The sequence below is a fragment of the Bactrocera latifrons genome, unplaced genomic scaffold, assembly GCF_001853355.1.
Source record: "Bactrocera latifrons isolate USDA-ARS-PBARC rearing strain unplaced genomic scaffold, ASM185335v1 scaffold_48, whole genome shotgun sequence".
NCBI classification, from domain to species: Eukaryota; Metazoa; Arthropoda; class Insecta; order Diptera; family Tephritidae; genus Bactrocera; species Bactrocera latifrons.
The window spans coordinates 513,783-535,559 of NW_017537134.1; the positions used below are offsets into that span (position 1 = coordinate 513,783).

Sequence of the window (21,777 nt, forward strand, 5' to 3'; positions counted from 1 at the left end):
GCTGCAAAAGGTGGTTAAAAATTGAGCCTTTAGATTGGAACTTATTCGAAAGAGCCGTCTCCGTCGTTTGCTCGAAATCCACTCTTTATTTTTATAATACAATTTAGTATACATAACATTAAACTGTACTAATTTAAAATTTTCTTGAAAACCAGTTCGCTATAAAAACACCCTTTAAATAAGTAATAGCAGCTTCTGATGCACACTATAAATATAGTTGAATTGAAATGTTGTGTAGAGGACCATTTCCATAGTAGTTTCCACATTTGCGAAGCCGATAACGAAAATTTGGTAACTTATTCTCGCATTTGGAATTCTATTGCATTCTTACAACGGCTTGCATGCTGTGCAGCAACTGCAAATTATTGTCAGCGATTGTAGCTGCAGTTGCTGCCGCCCGCTTGATACCTATAATTAAGTGGATCCGCGCGTTTTGATGTTTCGTTGCAGCTGCACACGCGCTTCGATTGGCGCTGATGAATGACTGGTTAGCAGTGATGTAACAGTGTGTTTTCCAATAAGAATCGTATGATTTCTAGGTGTCGTTTCGACCATTTTTAATATGTCATGATATGCAATTTTTATTCTCTTGCAACATTTTGTTACAGAGTGTACTAGTTTTATTCTCCTACACGGTTGTAACTGGGATCTTTACTTCAGTTTATTAAGAAATTTCTGTAGTATGAAAACTAGTCCAAACTGGTATTGATAATTAGTCAGTTATTTATTAGAAAAAAATTCAAACACTAAAATCCTTTGGATGCATGTTTAAAAAGTTTGTATTTTAGAATGTGATTGCCTTATTTGCAACCTATTTTTTATACCCAGTTATCGCAATCACTCAGTACTTTAGGCATGCATATATTAATGAGTCAGCAAATCTGAGCGACGAAAAATCATAGCACTCCATTTTATTACCCGGTGCATTCCAATAGCTATGAGTATCATCAGTGTACGTTACCTTTAACGATTCCCTTTCAGCGTACATGCAGTGCCTCGAGGCATAACTACAATTTTTTAATACCAAATAAATCCGGTTATCATATCATTTTAATAGCATTGTCATAGCAAAATATTTAAATATTTATATTATTAACATTTAAACGGCCCCACAGCGTGCTAGCGAAAATGTTTGAAAAATCCGTTATATCGCTTAAAAATATGAAAACATATCCAGCACAATGCCCTCGATACTCAGAGGCAGTAAAATAAACTTGCATTTACCGGCAAAATACACGTATGAAAAATAAATTAGTAAAAGCGTCTAAAGTAAATATTTTTGTATCGCGACGCAGGTGTGCTGCCGATAACAAGCTAAGCTAGTGGTAACATGTTGCGGCTAAAATAGTTATACAATAGCAGTGAAATATCGAGGGCCATTCAAATTCCAGTTTGTGTGTGTGTGTGTGGGTGTTTGTGTTGCTGGCGCCAGGAATTTCGTTTGCATACAACTCTGTTTATCAAATGCCGCACCACATGGTCGAAGACACCCTATAGGAAATCCTGCGCTGGGCAAGAAATTATGGGTTTTACGGTAAAACACGGAAACTAAAAATGGCTTACATTATTTGTTACGGTATTTATTCAGTATTTTATTAATGTATTCGTAATGCTTAAACTATCTGAGCGTATAACAAATTTGACTTAAAGCATTTAAGAAAGTTTTTGAAATGCGTTGCTGAGATATCAGCATCTTTTGATGATATGTAGTAGGAAAAAACTTACATAATACATTGGATTAACTCATACAACAGTACTACTTTTATAGATTCCAAAATGAGTTCCAAAAACATGTGAGAACTTATTTAGCTATTGCCTAGTTACATTCAATATTTTTCCATGAGGGGTGTATGTATAAACAAATTCGCTCTCACATATTTCAAATCTCACCGCATTTTGCTACATTCTCGCTAACTTGTATTGTGTTAGCTTGACTTAGCTTGTTGCAAACTAAATGATTCAAAGTAGAATCTTTATCGTCTACTCAAATGTTGCATCACTCAATGCAGTCGTTTTTATATATTATTCATATGTGCATGTGTATTTTAAAAACTTTAAAGAAAGGTTTAAAATTATGATTACTTCGAGTGTATTTATTGGAAAGTCTAGTACATTATATAATCTCTAAGCTCAAAATTATGGGGAAATATATATTCGCCTTACAAGAGAGATTTATACGTTTCTCTTCACTGATATGGCTTAAGAAACTATAAGAATAGAGCGCTAAAAATAATTTGTTTGTGATAATTTATATTGTTAGTACAAGCTAGCTACCTTTTCGCTTAATTTCCTTGCTCTCACTACTAAATAAATTCAATAAGAGTGTGGCCCATCATGTACTCACAAATAAGTACTCCTTTTTCTTTCATAATAGTAATTTGAAATCCCTAATCTAATAAGATTTGTTAGAATCCAGATTATGAAGACGGTTTGTTAACATTTTCCATATTCCGTCTAAGTTTATTCCTAAAGTGCTTTCAGGTTAACAGTGTTCTTTAGGATATAATATATATGTATATAGGAGGCCGCGAAAATGAATTTTGTTTTCGTTTCAATTCCACAATGGGTCAATACACAAAGGGCCCGATGGTAGGAATAATCACCATAACACATATTTTTTTATTCAAAATTCATGGTAACTCTGCACTTCTGTATACATATGTATATTGGTATTATTTCATCAGCAATTGCAGTCAAAACTCGTATGTAATGGATTTTTGTTTATATTTTGGTATGCTGCACTTGTAGCTCAGCAGCTTAAAATTTTTCATTCGAAATGCATTTCATTCCATGAAGTGGTAATACTTTTGGGAAATTGTTGTTATTATCTCCTTCGAATGGAGCGCGCTGTAATCGAAATGCTAAAATAACCAATATTACCTAGTAGTAGATAGCAAATTACATACAAAACTTGTATTCTCCATAAAAGCCGGAAATATTATACCTGCTATATAAAGGGTACTTTTTCGATGGAATACACTTTACTGCAAAGATATCTCTAGAAGCAGCTGTCAAACTTATGACTTGTGCGTCAATTTTTTTCACTATAGCAAATTAGTGTGTAAAGATTAACAACTGCACAATATTTCGGTTCGTAAGAATTTACTACATTTTTCTCTAGTTTTGCATTTTTAAAGTCAGATCAGAGGTCGGAGTACATAAATAAGCAAGAATTATGAAGTCAAGTATTTCGGAAAGAATCTTATAAGACTTTTTCATATCAGTTATTTTTAGTATTTTATGTAGTATTTATTCAGAAAAAGTTATCATCTGGTTTAGTTTAGATGAGTAATACTTTATTGCTCATATCAAAATATGGGTCTGTGATTTCTAGAAGGAAAATTTTGGAATGAGCTTTTACTTATCGGATTTTAAAAAGATATACATGTTCATACATCATCTTGTAGGACTCTATTGGACCAACTTTTTTAATTATAATTCAAACTGATAATGTTTCAGAATTGGTTATTTGAAAATAAATATTCGTTGCTCTATTGTCCGGCGAGTTAACATTGGCACTGACAGAGAAGGTAGTATAAATTTGGAGCGACAGAGTGGTGTTTATAAAATGCTGAAAGTTTTGTTGTAGTATCAAACTTGCATCACTACAGAGCCAAATTATTTATCGTTTCTTAATTTTATCTGAATTTGATTTGATATTAAAGGTATACTCCTCCAAAAGTACCCTTTATTTAAAGCGAAGTACGCACATGCTATGTACTTATATGCATAGTAAATATACATATGTACATAGGTACTAGACTCGGAACTCAGATGAGTAAAATACTCACATTTCCATTCACATTGCGGGGCTAAATGATTAGCGACCAGCCGGTGTTGTTAGTGATTACAGTACGTGGCCGTCGACTTATTTCTACATACATATATGTATTTTCATATATGAATATACATGTACGGAAATACAAGAGGATGAATAAGCGAATGCACAGATAATTGTTCTGTTCGCGACTGTGTTGCAAAATTTATGCAAATCTCTGTTGGTGTGGCTGTTGACATCACATGGGCTTTGCTAACTTCTACTCTTTGTGGTGATTATTTTCATATCATACATGTAGATAACAGTAAAACTAATAGCCATATACTTAGGAACGCTTTGAAAATGTGCTTGGAGATAGATGAAATTTTTTTTATACTTTTTTGTCCAATTTCTATATATAATATATATATTTCGTTATGTTGTAAACGAACAACTTTAATTTTGATTTTTTAATGAATTTAATAATTGATAACTTTAGCTATCTATTTTCTGACGACATATAGGATTTGAATTTACGAAATTAAGTCTAAAGATAGTCTCGCAGATTTGTGACTTGAAGAAGGTTTCGTTGAAGACCTTCATAAATTAGCACCTTGAATTATAAGCAAATATTCCAAGCAACATCCATTAGAATGTTGTGAATTGATTTGAGGAATCAACAGGATTTTTCAATATTGATTATGATGAGTTTTGAAGTAAAAATTTAGAGCATTTATTGAGAGTTAAGACCTCTCTTGACTACGTCGGCCACTCCTTTTACTGGTTATATCACACAGTTAAGATGATTCTGATCTTCACTGCACTTTCTATAACATTGGTAAGAATCAGATCAAATCTTATCTCAGATTCTTTTTTATGAAATGTTGGATTGAATTCGGTCCAACACTCAGATATTTTCAACTTTCTTAAAGGAACCAGTTTTCAATGTCAGTTAATTACAACAAACATATACGAGTACAACTAATAAATGAGCAACAAATGGCCAGGAGTATAGTATAACAATCATTTGAGATTTGTAGAAATTTTCCGTCATTTAAAAAGTTTTCTTTGTTTACGAACATTTCTCAGCGAAGAATTGAAAAAGTTTTTAATTGTAATTGCTATGCAAGTGGCGAGCTTGATATTGTGCCACGAACGCCGCAGTGCAGGCACGAAGGACAAACGAACGGGCAGAATGAAAGCGACAAAGCGTCGGAAGGATATATTCAGCGACGGTGAAGTTTCGAAAATGACGGGACAAAGAAAAACAAGTATTGAAAATTAATATAAAAATGCAGGGAGAAAATGTAAAAGCGAATAATGGCGACTGATGCGAACCGAGTGCTGCGGGGCACAGTTCAGATGCAAGTCTGTTGGAGCGCAGCGGGCGATGCAAGCGTTTCGTCAGCGCATTAATTAAGGTTATTCAAGTTGCGCGTTCACATTATTACAATTCACTCCCACATAGCGCAGTGCCAGTGTTAAATGAGCAACTTGGAAAAGAAAGTGAAATGCTTTTGGGCGTCGTGTCGATTGGACGACCAATGATTTGCAAGAGACTCCGTGGCGCACCATTACAATTGCACTACACATAATACAAGCCACAATTAACACTAATTCAGAAAAGTATGCTGCTGCGAGTGCTATATACCAAGAGTTTACTGCGAAAAATGCGGCAAGCCATTAGTCGCAAATCAGCTTTTTGGATATTTTTTATGAAACGAACTGTGTACCGTTGTTCGTGCAGACGCTAGGAAGCAACTGATTGTACCGTTGAGTGCTTGAGAGCTTACTAAAAGAGACTAAATTTAAAAATCGTAAATTCTTGAAATAGAAATGTTAAGAAAGACTCAACTAATCAAACAACAACTATACTAAGCACTCCCAAAAGCGACTAATTAATACCTAAATTTATCCCAAAGATATGTGTTGTAGACCAATTCATTCTCTATTCTACCTCCCGTTGAAGATTAGACGCACAACTTTTTGCAGGGCAGCGATTTCAACTCCGTGTGCCGTGTGCCGTTTGTGTTCACAACCGCACTTGCGTGTGTCGCCTGCAATCGTTACAGTGTATAAATGGTAATGTTGGGTAATTAATTAAAATATTGTTTCGGGAATTGGGAATTACCGTTAACTACAATTACTAACAAATTCACTTAGTACCGCTGATTTAGTTAATGCACCTGTGTGGGTCTGTGTGTGTGTGTGGCATTGGTCTCATACCTGTGTGCAGGAGTTCGCTTCGCAGGCAAAGGTAGCGGGAGGGCTCCCCACCCCTCTCTCCCCTGGGTATTTACACTTATAATTAGCATTAACGCGAAGTTGAAAATCAAATGACAAACACTTGAATTTAATTAGTTAACTGCGTGTGTTAAACCGCATTAGCGTTTTGCAAGTGTAACGGAATTATTGTGTGTGTTGTTATTTACGAGAAGGCAAACCGACATATGTACAATGTAAATAGTATTTAGAATCAAAGTGAAAAGCAGTAAGCTGAATTCGAAATTAGTGGAATTGCTAGCAAAAGAGATTACTGGACTTTTAATACCAAATGGTTTCAGTAACGTAATATTATTTGATTTTGAATATGAGACAAATACATTTATGTGGCATTTTTGGTGCCCAATGTTTTCTTCCATTTATTATAATTTATAATACTTGGATCGATGCTTTGATATTACATATTGACCTTTTGGTATGATAAATAACTCACAAAGTGACTCAAAGCACTCAAATCTAGCTAGCTTTGAATCTTTTAACGCCATCCACGCTTGGTTTGATAAAAAGGTGTTGCAAATCGACCTGACCACATCATTATCGACACTTATAGGAAGCAATTTACATAAAAAGTTGTATATTTTTATTACCATAATAAGGGAGTGGGGTAAAACTCTACTTCCGACAAGTATGACTGAAAATTTCTAACTTTTTTATACAATAAGGCACGCATCGTTGAAACTTCAATAAGATATTTTTCTATATTTTTCTAACACTAGATAGGAATCAAAGAATTATAGCGTGGCATCCACACATTTGGCAAAGGCAACCGACTATTACTTTTAAATCATCGATGTGTTTTTAAATTTATAAGTGCATTACATTCTCCATACAAATTAACTACCTGAAAGTCCTCACTCTCTCACTGCTGGTAGCTGAAATACAGCAGAGTAAATAACGTTTACGAAACCAAAAGAATTTATGCATTCATTTATCTCTTTATTAAGTATACTATATATGCAATTATTGTATACGTATATGCCCAAGGGTAATGTATGTGAAGTCGGCATTGTTTTGGGGCAATTGAATTAAGTGCACACAAATCATCACAAATTGTGAGCGATTGTCAACAGCATAAACAATAAACAACACAAGTGGAGATCAACAGACAGCAACGTACTCAGTGCAAGCGAAGAAGCAAGGGGAAAGTGAAATGGAAAAAATAAGTGGGTGCAAATCAAGGCATGCACCTATGTATGTTAAACTAACGTAAAAGGAAATCGAAAAACTCGTATTCTCGAGGAAATGAAGGAAAGCAGCCACTTTTGGGGAGCTTTTGTGCGTTTAAATGTATGTGAGTTTATGTACTTGAAGGCGTTGCACATTCCAGTATGTGAGTGTGTGAATTGTACTGGTAGCTGGCTAGAGCCCTGCGAGAAAGTTATAGCTTCTTAAATTTAAGCCGGTTGAGGTAAGTGATTCAGTGTGGAAACGGGTATTGAAAACATCGGGATATCAATTATTAAAAGAAGTTACATTTTAGTTTTTTTTTTTTTTGAGTTATTTAGCAAAAAATATAATGGTTATTCGGGAAATATGTAATCTAAGACTTCGTATAATAATTTATCATTGCGAAAATCTGCAAAAAAGATTATCGAACGATATCGTATATTTCTTATATTCCAGAGAAGCTCGGGAAATAATTGTTTTATTCACACAAGGTTCTGAAAAAATGAAGCAAATTTAAAGAAAAATGCAGAATTTCCAACTACACGGTGTTTTTCTGAATAAATTTTGCATATTTTTAGAATTCATTTGACAATAGCTTAGCTTATCCTTAAATATTTATTGAATGAAATCCATAGAACATTTATTGAATGCATCGTGTTCCTGAGACTTTATTACAGTTTCCTATTTAGATGGTATGTATGACCACATAAATGTTTTTTGTTGCTGTTTACCTTGAATTTGTCGCCACAACGTTTGTTTGAGCGCAAATAAGCAAAATTGGCCGGTGGGGGCAGAATAACGATCGGTAGGTAGGAAACTCTTTCCATTTGTTTTTGTTTCAGATTCTAAGTGCGCTGCCAAAAGCTTTGCGGTAACTTGCAAAAAAAGTGTGTGTACGGAACTACACTATGTAACACCAAAAAGTTGCTGAGAAACCAACGGTTCAAATAATCAAAAAAAAAATTTCTAATTTCATTTTAAACATTTTTTTTTTGCAGCAGATTTAGCAATTGAGAAATTTTTTGGAGAGGCTTTTCGTTACATTTAGTCGGAAGAAATTACAACAAATTTGCATATGTTTTCCCGTTACAAAAATTTATAAAATGWTATTATTTTGTTAAACAGTGTTAGCAAAGGGTCCAAGCAGTTGATCATCACATGCACCACCGTTTGATAAGCTTGCCTTCCAGTTTGGCACTTACTTGCTTGTTTGATGTAAAATCTCGTTTTATTTTTCCTATAGGTTGGTAAAGTGGWGTTGATTTTAACACTTCTTACGCACTTTCTTCCGAGAGATGCACTTACGATTGCAGTGATTAAACCAAAAAAATATTCCTAGCCTTTTAATGTTGAAGCRCAATTACGAATGCAATGAAATTGTAAAGATAGTCTTAAAGAAGGGAAAATACTTTTTCGACTACCCAATACATTTTATTGAAGTATTGGTGGCTCGGTGATATGGAGGTATGAAATTTTTTTTTTCAAATAAACAAAATTATCTGTAATAATGAATAAAAAATCATTACAGTAAAGACGCAGCCTAAAAGGAAGAGCCTAACTGAAGTGATAATTGTCTTCAATAAAGATAGTAACCGTTTGAAAATCCAATTTGGACATTAAATTCAGGAGGTAATCGTACTTTTCGTCTAAATGGGAAATCTTATGCAACCGTTAAYACAAATAACAAATTGCTATGCCACATATGCACGCGCCCACACAAGCTGGCTGACGTGCATGCCCACATCCATTTATAAGTAGGACTTGCCTTACCCACACCGCTTACCCAAATGTAAACCTAGCAATTCAGCAGCGAGTGTGAAGTGTTGATTGTTATGCCACCAAGCTGCCCTTCGGCGCAACAATACAGTCCTTAGGTGACTAATTAATTGATTGCATACAAACGTTGCACAGCTGCCATGCTTAGCGGCAGCTGCATTATTAAGCGCCAATTCGTATGGTGTGTATGACGGAGGCAAAATTGCTCGGCACTTGGGCAATCGTGTTGCATTTGTTGGTGTAATAAGCATCTTGCTTGCCACTAATGCACTTATGCTAATTGATGCTGCCTTAACTGAATGGTATTTGACTAAGGTGTAGCTGCAGAGCGCAATATATGAGAAATGGTGTGATTTTGACGACTTCTTGCGGAGTAACCCAAGCTACGTGTGTGCCGTATCGTTGTTTCAATTAAGTTCCAAGAACATCCATATGCATAGTTGTCAAATTTGAGCAACTCTTAGGATTGAGGGGAAAATGAGGGGCAAACAAGTCTGGCTGTTTTATAGACCCACAGTGAAGTTATCTTCTAGGTAGGTAAGTAAGCAATCGATGACTTTGAGATTGACCGATACAGTTGGTTGAAAAGCTACATATTGCTAATCAGACAACGAAACAGTCATTGGAAATCGCTATCGGTAGATTTTAGTGGTTGATAGAGAACCAATCTGCGAAGAAAATTCCTACCGGTCTGATGTCAAGAAAAGCTGATATTGACGATATTGACTGGCATACTGTTATCCAGGTTCGACTTTTTGTTTTTTCTTATGACCTAAAAGCAATTATGCCTTGCGATGTAACTAAATCAAACAAAAAAAAAAAAAAAGAATGAGGCACCATGTGTTAAATCAACAGTTCTACTGCTGGTTCATTGTATTTGTAAAGTGTGTTTGAAATAAAATTTTTCATTAAAAGTTAAGACCTGTTCTCCTATATACTTTGTACCATTATTAAAGCTGCAATCGATAATGAAATTATAAAAATGGCTTCCATATTTAATTAATCCATTTAAATGCAACGTTTTAATTCGTTTAATTTTTCGATTTCCTSTGCGATTAATATCCACTTGCAGCACTGAGCCTTTTGCTTTCAATAATGGAATGTTCAAATAACGCGAGTTTGTATGAATATATTTGCAAGTATGTTATGCATATGCGGAGATTTTACAAAAACGCTTATATTAACATATAGAACCACCAGGAATTGCAGGTGGATTTACTCAGTGGCGACTATATGCTTTGTTAGTGGTAATTGCATCAAATTAATTGGTTAAGTTTCTCATTAAATGTTTTTATGCCTTATTGATTACATGTGCGTAAAATATTAATAAACAAAAAGACATAATTGCATATATAAATATTGCACCTATTCGAATAAAAGTGTATGGGTATACAACTGTATAAGCGGCTTTGTACAAGCAACGCTGAGAGGACCATCAATGCAGCATGCTGTTGCATGGGAGTGTTTCAATACATTAAAGCGAGTATTGTTGCTGTGAAGCAGAGTATTAAAGAAGACCCGCGTGAGTCCATTAGGCGTCACAGGCAACAATTGGCGTCATCAATTTATGGAAAATTTTGCCAAAGGATTTCGGTTTGTGGGCTTACATAATGCAACTCATGCAATAATTGAAAAGGAGGGACCATCTCACGATCGGTGAAAGCGCCAAAWACGAGATGAGCATCGATGTCTATTTTCACAAATAATTTTGTTCAACGATGAAGTTAACTTTTGGTTGATGGTTAGGTTAATAAACCAAAACGAATATGGAGTGATATGGGTGATAGTCCCAAACCATTGTTGAAACGCCGTTACATCCKAAAAGTGTAACTTTTCGCCGTGCTTTATGGTCAAAGGGAATCATGGATCCATATGTACCATATCATCATAGTTAAGTCTATAAAGCCATGTTTAACATTTTCGTGCCTGAACTGGAGGATWTTGATATGGATATGCGGAGTTGGTACATACATACAGAATATAGAAAGAAATAATCAATTTATAAAAAAAAAATTGTGGTGAGCACATTATATCGCGTCATCGACGTGTAGTGTGGCCTCCAAGATCAAGATATTTAACACCGCTKKACTATTTTTGTAGGGTTATRTGAGGTCGCYTGTCTATGCATATAAGCCGRATATCACTGAAGATAATTTTCCGCACGTTGCTGTTGACAAATGCCGCAAATAGTGGTCGAAAATGGAACTTGCCTGTAATGGCCAACCTTTATCTTTATTATAGAATTCAATTCTTGACAATAAACAATATGCGTTTGATTTCTTTTTCTAAAGCAGATAAGGACGCTATTACGATGCCTTCAAGTAAATGGAAAACGAAGGAATACCCATTTGGACTKAAAAGATTAATGCAGAATCATYTACATTCAATAAATWATGTTAAAAGTTACCTGCAACGCTMACGAATAAAAAAAAACTCAGTACTGTGTATTGAGTCAATCAAAGACATTGATAATATAATAATAATCACAAAAATATGAAATAAATCTATAAAATAATACAAAATAAAATATAGTAATTACAAAAAAAACTATAAAAATTGTATAAATGGCAGAACCAACTACACCTGTTGAGACCAAATCTTCACAAATAAACCGTTCAGTAATACCACCGGCTGGTGRTGACGAAAATGTGCCATTCTCGCAACGCGAGCTTGAATTGTTGTATGAAGAAATTTGTAAGGATCGCAAGAGGAAGGAAGATTGGCGCGATGATAGTCGGCATCCGAGCTATAGGAAATTTACAATACCTTAGTGGGTGCAATCAAAAAGTTGTATTCTAATAAAATATATTAATTTTGTTATATTTTTTCGCATCTTCCGCAGTCACTTCAAGTGTCGTGATCGCTATCATAAGASTAAAAAGCAGTATGAGGAGCAATTTCAACGTGAAATCAGTCTGTTAATGAACAACCTGAATACGGCATACGAAGCTGCGCGTTTCAATCGGTGCATATGATGACGCTTATAAGGTTTTATTCATATTGATTTTGTATACTGTTTGTAGCCATTTATGCATTACCACCTTGTGGCCACCACTGCACAATCGKGATGAACTTATCCACGCACATCGTTACTACTTCCGCCTGCGATCCGAACAACGTCGACGTTTAAATCAGATTATTGCTACCAATTTCCAATAGCCAAGTTTGCACTTAATGCGGCTTACAACAACAATTTCATATATATGTATACAGAAATCGCTTAACAGATTTAAAAATCTGTATGAACCTCAATATCTGTTGGGTTAACCGATGTATCATGTTATSAAGAAATATATTTGTTTGTATATGTGTTTTATAAAACAAGTTTGGCTGGATCCAGTTGCATTTATATGTTTKTAGATTCAGGTTGTTTGTGTAATGAATGTACGGATAATAGGACTGCTGAACTTAGTGGCCAAAAGTCGATGGTAGCATTGGTGGTAGACATGATGTATTATTCCATTTACAAGATCATTTACAATCTAGGCCCCAAAAAGTTTTTACAAAATGCCCAAAATAGGTCAGTAAGTCAATAGAAATATGGGAAGTTAAGTAGCAGTGTCTAAGAGCAATTCTGTAATCGTAAAATTATTGAATCGAACAAACAACTGGTATAAATTACAAAAACTGGTATAACTAAATAAAGCCAGAATATCAAGCATTGTACTAATATCTCTTTCAAAAATTAGCTTACATTGTTACGTTTAGCTTGTTTAATGGAAGTGAAAACGCACTGATTCACTATTACTTGAATGGCTGCCTGTACATTGGGTTCATGTGTTATTTACCACTTCATTGTTAAAGTAGTCAAATTACATTTAGTTTTATAAATGTGTCGTTCACTTACCGCATTCTTTACAACAATATTTTCATAACATTTTTTAATATTTTATTTTTTTTAATTTTTATACTGAAAATTGTTTGTTTGGCTTTTAACGCGTTTTAGGATCAGCAAAATCACAGCAAATGTCTCTACGCCGTTCWACTCTTTCGGGGCGTAGAAGAACCGTTTTGAGTATTGCCTTAGACGATGATAATCCCCGGGTATCGTATCAAGCTGCGGACGACGATGTTGTCCCAAGAGCAAGTAGCATTTTCTTGACTTCAATTGTCACAACTGACGAAGCTCCCGAAAGAAAATCAACAGAAGTTGTTTACCAACTGATGGACGACATAAATGTGGACGAACCACGTAACTATGAGGAGGCGGATGCCAGAGACTTGCCCAGCCGCGATCCCAGCTTTACAAAGGAGTTCTTCACGTTAGCAATAATCTGTGTATTATAGCAAGTAAACATATTTATATATCTTTATACCGTATTTCAGCAAGTTTAACAGCCTGATGAATTATAGAGAAACAATAAGCAAATATGAAAAACAATTTCAGCGTGAAATTTCATTACTACTTGAAGCTCAACCGACCGCCTATGAGGTAGTCACTTTGCAAAGGTAAGTAATTTTTAGTTTTGTGGTTAAAGAAATTGTTGAAATTTAAAATTCTTTTTCCCTTTAAAAATTAAAAATTCCAGTAGATAATGCTTTGAAAGATCTGTTTTCCATATCAGACAGTACATCAGAATAATATGTGAGCGGTATTTATTGCTTTCAAACGCTACTTAATTTCTCAGATTATCYAAAGATCTTTTAGTTTTTGACTCTAAGGATTTTACTTAAATCTCTAAGAATATATATTGTTGAAATTATAAACTATATRCTCATGACAAGCTTATGTTTTCATCTTTGAGATCCAGGGTGATTACGCTATTCCTATTTCAAATAAACAGTATACTACCTTGTCTCGTCATACATTGTATATAATAAATGTATTGTATATTTGACTTACATTTTTTTTTAAATCTTTTATTAACTTTAGGCACCTCAGCTACACGTCCCTGTGGCCACCATTGCATAATCGTCACGAGTTGTTTAGATCCAGACGACTCTTCGATTGTCTCACTAGCAAGCAAAGACGTCGCCTGAATCAGTTGATGGCACAAGGATAATATTTACGAAATTACAAAATATTCRATGTTCATTCAAGTCATGTTCGCCCACAACTAAAGGCAGTAACAAATGGTTCGATAAATACCGAACACGCTAAATTTTGGATCAAGAGTACAGTTTTAGTTATAAAACAAATCAACGATGTTCTCAGAATAAAACCGAGGAAAAGAGATAACAAACAAAATATATGCCAAAGCTAAAGTTTTATTTATTTTTATTGGAACTCTGTTCGAATACCGCATTGATCTATGAGTTAGTTTAGGTTGGGTACTAAAATAAATCTAATTTAGGATTAGGGAACTCATAGGCCRTGTTTAGATAGTGTTAGATAGAGTACAATCCTTCATTACGTTTTCTAAAGTATCGTTCACAGACTTCTGATGAAAATATTTAAAAACCGCTTGCGTTGGGCCGAAGTTCGAAAGACTTTGTTGTGTATCATATAAGACTGCAGACTTTTAATCAAACGGTACGGAAAATTATTTTCAAGTATTTGTGCAATTTTGGAAGAACGGTCTTTTGTCCAAAAAAAAAAAAAAAAAAAAAAAAAAAAAAAAAAAAAAAAAAAAAAAAAAAAAAAAAAAAAAAAAAAAAAAAAAAAAAAAAAAACACAGTCAGGTCTACAGAATTTAATTTTCTCATTCAGGGAGTGTCTTGACACCATTCCTCAAAATAGTTCTACAAATACAATATACGAGTATAATACACCACGTCATTATTATGTACGTTCGATTCGTCATACAGAGTTGTATCCATATACCAAATGTAAAATAATAAACATTGAAATTGAAAACCTGATGTACATTATTTAAAAGAATTTTACAGAAATAAGATATGAAGTTTGAAAACTTTCACTCATCAGTGCTTATTTTCTTCAAACGCCAAGTCACTTACAACCGYTTCAAATATTATAGCTAAATAAAATTACGGGGAAAAAAGTAAGACGGCATGCTGTCAGCGTTATTTGACTCCGCGTCACACACTTTACTTAGTTCGCCGGTGAAATCGGAAAAATGCCAAGCAAAAGAAGAAAGGCAACTGGACCCGGCTTTGCGTATGCCATTTTTACCTCATCGTCACTTGATGGCCGCTGCGGTTGCGTCCGGTGAAGAGTCCTGCGAGTTCGGCAGTCTCAAGTATTTCCAATTGTGCATGATTGGCGGTCTTATATCGTGCGGCTCTACACACACACTGGTAACGCCCTTGGACTTGGTGAAGTGTCGATTGCAAGTCGATAAAGCCAAATACAAGAATCTGATACACGGTCTTAAGTTAACCGTCAAGGAGGAAGGTRTACGTGGCTTGGCCAGAGGTTGGGCGCCCACATTCTTCGGCTACTCAGCACAGGGTACCTTCAAGTTTGGATTCTATGAAGTTTTCAAAGTCTACTATTCCAAGCTGTTGGGTGATGAAAATGCTTACCTATATCGCACGTACATCTATTTGGTTGCATCGGCTTCGGCTGAATTTTTCGCCGATATCGCYTTATCACCCATGGAGGCAATTAAGGTAAAAATGCAAACGACACAAGGTTTTGCCAAGACAATGCGTGAAGCCATACCGAAAATGGTGGCGGACGAGGGTATTACAGCTTTCTACAAGGGACTTGTGCCGCTGTGGATGCGTCAAATACCATATACAATGATGAAGTTTGCTTGCTTCGAACTAACACTGGAGCTGCTTTATAAGTACGTTGTGCCCAAGCCGCGTGCTGAGTGCACAAAGGGCGAACAGTTAGTGGTCACTTTTGCTGCGGGCTATATTGCCGGTGTCTTCTGTGCGATAGTTTCACATCCCGCCGATGTAGTCGTTTCAAAATTGAATCAAGCTAAGGGTGCTTCGGCCCTGGATGTGGCGAAATCGCTGGGTTTTATGGGAATGTGGGGTGGCTTGGTGCCGCGTATAATCATGATTGGCACTTTGACCGCGCTGCAATGGTTCATTTATGACGGCGTTAAAGTGGCACTACGTATACCGCGTCCGCCGCCGCCAGAGATGCCGGCTTCATTAAAGGCTAAAATGGCAGCAGGCGAAAAGAAATAAACATGTACATATGTGTTGTCGGTTCCATTTAATTTTAAAAATATATTTATGTTTATTAATTGACGAAAAAGAAGATTTCTTAATATATCAGATAAAACTACAGAAATTATAAAATTTGTTACGATCTGTACTAAAAGTGGACAACACAGCGCGTGGCTCTCACAGACTCTTTAGAAGCATTTTGKGTAGGGCTCTGTTGGGATTTGTTGGCTATATTCTTCTTTAGAAGTAGTTAATGGCTCTATCTTAATGCTATCAAAAATTTAAAAGTCTGTAAATGTTAAATCGAATTCACCAAAGTTAATTTCAATTCGATGTGAAGACATTGTCTTCGGCTTAATATTTCAACRTTGGCTGTAATTTTAGCTCAAGCTATGAACACGCAACCATCATGAAACTTTTCGGAACTTCAAATCAAATGCAATCTCAAACGAAGGATAGAGTACAATAATTGCTSTTGTTTTTGTGTACGACCTCTAACATGCTCCCGCATTCAAAAGCAATTATTAGCACCCAAAAGCTTCATGCACTGAATTTTTGATCCCACTTGACATGCTAAATGCTAGTTTCAATTGCCTGTGGTAGTTTGGTAAAGCAATTTCCTAAAAACAAAAATGAAAAGTAAAAACTATAATTTTAAAGCCAATTCTGTTTACAACCAGATGGCATTGCATTGATTGAAAGCTTCCAGGAATAGCTTGAAACCATTGCACTCTTTCGATGTGCACAACGTCAGATCAGATGCCGAAGAGTACAAAAATAAAAAAAAATAAATAAAAAAAACGCTAGACCACAGAAACTATAATAACCATGCACGAAATATGTATGTRCATAGCTAACACAGGAAATCATGCCCACTCTCCAATGCACTCATGTATATGTAGGTATGTATATGCAAGTATGCGGTTATGTAAACTCTGTTATATATGCGCTTGAAAATTCCACTCATCTCTCGACTGTACACTAAGTGGCATGTGCACTTCATGGCTTCCAATTGAAGACTGGACAGAAGCTAATATGTACTTTGAAGGACTTTTGATTTTAACTGAGTGGTACGCTGTAAATGCCTCTACCAGCTTTGTAAATATAGGGTGTTATTTAAAGCTATGAATATTTTATTCAATACAATCAATGCAAAATGAATATTTTTGCTTTATTGTTTTGATTATTTTGCAATATTTAACGCATGAACAAGAAGTCGGGCACTGCAGCGTTTGAAAAACATCCTCTCGCAGCATTTAGTACAAGTTTCGCAGCATATCTTTTTTAATTGAATCTATTTATTGGCGATTAGTCCCAAAGAAGTAAAAGTTTGACGGTCCGTATTGCTTGTTGTATCACCTTAGCTTATAGACGGTTGTTACAGACTTATAGAACAAAACTTTCAAAATATTTTTCTGCTATGCTTACCATTGCTAGTAACGTGGCTTCAGCAATATCACTAGCTGCATGAATCTTCAAGATCCTTCGCACTCCAGATATAGTGATTTCGCTCATAGCCAAWGTGTGCTCCTAGCTGACAATTTCTACAAGTTAATTGCTTAAGACTCCAATTCCATAAGTACATTTACCGATATTTTTAGCATTGTTCCGATTTAAATCCTTAAAGACCTTGTTTTCACCTCAGCCTCATTTTTTATATAMTTATATATGTAGATATGTACATATGCATTTGTATGTAGACAAAGTAAAGATTTCATTCGATTGCTTGACGGTCAATTGTGGCGCTTGTTTTCCATTAAAATGCATAAATCAAAACAATAAAAAGATATATGAGCATTACAAAGTGGCACATCACCCATATCCACGTAGTCAGTAATTGTATATATGCTTACACATACTCATATGAGCAGAGTTGCATGGATTTTTAGTTGGCTGGGTTGCTATCCAAGGCTAACATGAAAATATGTGCATGATTACAGGACAAAGCGGTGGGTGCAAAGCTATGCAATGAGGGCTACTTCTGATATTAACGCCACAAGGCCAATAAACGCATATCAGTCATTCGCAGCGGATGTCAATGTCAGACATACTGACCATATACGGGCATGTACATACATATGTAGTTGAAAATGTTGAAATATTTCCTGTGCTGTAAGCCAACAAAACAGTAATAGACATTTCTTTAATTAATTTGAAAATATATCTACGTATGGCGCCTTAAATACTCAAAGGTTTTGATAATTTTTGATGAGTGAAATAAAGCTATTTATAATAAGCATGTGCAGGTTTGTTCAGGCTTTTCKCAGCCTGCTCTTACGCCACCCACAATAATTTTGAACTTCAAATTCGTTATAGGTTTCACTCTGGAAAATATTGTTGCGCTATTCGGCGAATTTACCACGTTTAAGTCCGAGTTATTTGTGTATATGACTTCAACTCGTGGATGGGTGATTCAAATCTCCACCCAACATTAAAGTTTCCCAATATATATGTAAAAAAAAGTAAAGTAAAGTAAAATGCTTCTCAAATAATCTCTCATCACTTTTGAGGTTGAATGAGATTTATAAGAAATTTTCTGGTCGCATGTAGGAGGGGAAGCCTTTCAATATATTTTATCAGTATTGTCAATGCTTTCAAGAATAATGAGATCGCTCTAGCTTTTATAGATATTTATTTAAAATGTACATGGTCTATCTATGATCTCATTTCAATTAATTTAAGTCCGATTAAAGACCAACATTTTTTCTTTTCTCTTTTATATTTACGTTACAGTTATAACAAGTTTCTACAAGTTCATTTATCCCACATAAGCAAAATCTCATATGAAACAAGCTCTTACAAATGCTCACACGCTCACGTTTATGCTTGATAGCACGCCATTCTACAATAACAATCAACTATTTACCCACTGAGCGCCAAATAGTCAGTGTGCTTTACGTCTAACTGGTCGAATATGTGTGCTACATTAGCGCATAGCAGGTGAACGGCAGGCGCTGGGTCACGGATAAGCATTGAAGCCAGTAAGTCAACAATGAAACGCTACGGGCAGCTCGAAATAAGAGCACCATAAAATTACTTCTACTTGCATTACTACAAATGTATGTATGTAGTTACAAGTACTTACGTAAGTAAGGGCAGATTGGCCGCAATCTGGGTGCTATGCAATACGTTGGCCAACTCTTTCATTTTCATCATTACTGTTGAACGRGATATGCAAACTAGACTATTGGTTCATATTAGAAAGAGCATCATTTTCTAGTAAATCAGTTTTACAATGGCAGGGATATATTTTACTGTGCCACCAATAAGATTTCGGAACAACTCGGAGTTTTGTAGATGTACCGAACTTACTCTATACGCCCATGAAATGTGAATAAAACAGAGATACCAGTGCGCTCCTCATATATCTTAGTCAGTATGCTCAGAATCCTAAGAAAATGAAGGATGTTCGTGTTATAGATCCATGACGTACCATAGAGAAAAATTTGAGAAAAGTCCAAAGCCTCTTTTTGGCTTTGGAAAGCTGTCGGCGCGATAAGTTTTGAACAACAAACGAAACCGTAAGATCAATTCAAGGCAGAGTTTGCCGCTGTTTAAGTCCAATTCGTCTTCATAAAGTCTCTTGGAAAAAATCGTATGAAAGTCTATCGCCGTCACGGAGCCCTCTTTGCAGACGTTCAAAAATCGTAATTTGATGACAAGCTGAAGAAGTTTGAATATCGCTGAGTCAACTGTGTCAATCTGAAAATATATTTCGTTAATGAATATATTAGATATATGTTTATCTGCTTAGCGATAATTTTTATGGTGTCATTATTGCAATTTTAGTTTTTCATTTTTATTCTCGTATATATTTTATGAAATATTTCTGGCAAACTATRTCAGTGTACATACGATACCTATGTATGTAAATTATAAAATTATTTTATAACAACGGCTATCACTTGAACATAAGTGTCACTGGTGTGATAATGCTTTTGTCACCGAAGTGCTTATGTTACCGGTTTTCATACCAAATCCACAACAAATTTATAGAGGAATTCACTCATGAATGATAAGCCTCTAGAAGTGCAGAAATTTATGCACAAGTGAACAGATCTATTACCTAAAATAGCAGGTAAACCTACAATCATTGCCATCTATGCAAGTATATCAACTGAGTACTCTGAGATTTATACTACAAATTTATATCAGTACCGCCCATAGGATAGCATATTTAGCATCAAGCGAGTTTTTAGCCTCTTTCACAGGGCGGATACGAACACCTTCGCATTATGCTCGTATTAAAACATTGCCGCTCATAAAATCTGACAGTTACATAAAAAATTAATATTCCTAATGCGTATTTTAACAGATCTGTATTTCTCTTACGTTTTCGTAGTTTACGTGCGCGAAAATGAATTTATATATACACCGTATATACATATACATATGCACATATATGCATGTACGCATGAACTGAAATGTTTAAGCAATAAAAACTACATTTACACCGGTATGTTAACAAGCACACTTGTTGGCCTCAGTACACACATACATGCACACACATGCGCGTATACAAAAGTAACCACTCAAGATGCAGCAATTTCGACAGTAAATTTGCACGCCGTACAGGTGTGTCTGACAGACGGCATAAGTCCACTTGACCATTCCCATAAAATTCCTTTGTTTTTTATTATAGCATATATTTCTTATTTTCTGCATATCATTCGCCATTTTCAGYCATTTCCAGCCAAAAACTGAAAACACTAGAATGCATAAATAAAAGAGGCGGCATAAAACAACGCTGAAACGTTCAAAATGAGAAATGAGAAATGAGTTGGTTGCTGTTGCGATTTCAGCAGACGGTTTACCAGCCGCACAAGTATAATAAAGTACTTATTCCCGGCCCCACAATAGTCTACTTGCTCTGTTGGCGGGAGATGAGCAATTGGTGGTAGTCGGTGTAGGTAACATGAGTGTATGTATGTGTAAATATGCAAATTTACATGAGTATAAGTACGTCGTTTCATACAATRTGTATGTTCGCACATAAGCGTACGGCCATTTTGGCAGTAAAATTAGATAAATAGCTGCAGAGCAGACGACGCCAACGCTTTCAATTTTCTCATGAAAAACAGTTTCTAAAGCGTTTTATATTTTCGAGCTATGGCATTTCCGCCGTTGATGCTGCTGATTCAAGCGCTCTTCAAATCGTTGTTTATTTGTGCCGACTTAATAAAAACTCTATTATAATTTAAAATGTAGCGTCTCTATGAAAGGAAACGTAAAAATTTAAAACATCCGGTAAAATCTTGCCAAATTTAAGGAAACTTATACTTGACTATAAGGCAGTTGGTGGCGAAATAAGTGAAAGCGATTCATGAAATCCCTCAGCTTCMATGTATTAAATTAAGAGAGTATTGTTATCAAAGTGCACGCTTTCACGAATATGTCGGTCAACTGTTATGCTACCTTCATAAAATTGATTAGAAATATGAGCATACTTTGGTTTAGTCTCAAAAAACAAAACTGTCCCCGCGTGTAATAATAGTAGAGTAAGTGCAGTAATTTTCAACTTTCCAGCTGACTTAACCATTTAAATAGGTAACTCTGTGTGATATGTGCATGAAAATAAGTGAACAAGACTTCGTGAACATGATGTTTGCAGTTTAGTTTTGACAAATGAATAAAAACGATATGGACTTTGATCTAAATATACGGTAACATTTAAGAATTTTCCATCCGCTCTATGTGGTCTAACGCAAATAGCCATTACATCGATTTTATGAGTATCAAAACTGAGTACCAAAATTATCACTAAA

General features: G+C 35.3%; 3 protein-coding genes across 3 annotated transcripts; all 3 read left to right on the forward strand.

Annotated features, from left to right (window-relative positions):
• Positions 1–11,452: 11,452 nt before the first annotated feature.
• On the forward strand, positions 11,453–12,305 carry LOC108973453. The gene is made up of 3 exons (XM_018940717.1): positions 11,453–11,753; positions 11,826–11,948; positions 12,007–12,305. Exons 1-3 carry the CDS (start codon positions 11,548–11,550, stop codon positions 12,140–12,142), a joined length of 465 nt encoding a protein of 154 aa, XP_018796262.1. The 5' UTR covers positions 11,453–11,547; the 3' UTR covers positions 12,143–12,305.
• A 549-nt stretch (positions 12,306–12,854) lies between these two features.
• On the forward strand, positions 12,855–14,157 carry LOC108973455. Its single transcript, XM_018940720.1, has 3 exons — positions 12,855–13,245; positions 13,310–13,432; positions 13,857–14,157. Exons 1-3 carry the CDS (start codon positions 12,950–12,952, stop codon positions 13,984–13,986), a joined length of 549 nt encoding a protein of 182 aa, XP_018796265.1. The 5' UTR covers positions 12,855–12,949; the 3' UTR covers positions 13,987–14,157.
• A 721-nt stretch (positions 14,158–14,878) lies between these two features.
• On the forward strand, positions 14,879–16,109 carry LOC108973451 (phosphate carrier protein, mitochondrial-like). The gene has a single exon (XM_018940715.1). The coding sequence runs from the start codon at positions 14,936–14,938 to the stop codon at positions 16,028–16,030; it is 1,095 nt and encodes a 364-aa protein (XP_018796260.1). The 5' UTR covers positions 14,879–14,935; the 3' UTR covers positions 16,031–16,109.
• Positions 16,110–21,777: the final 5,668 nt, after the last annotated feature.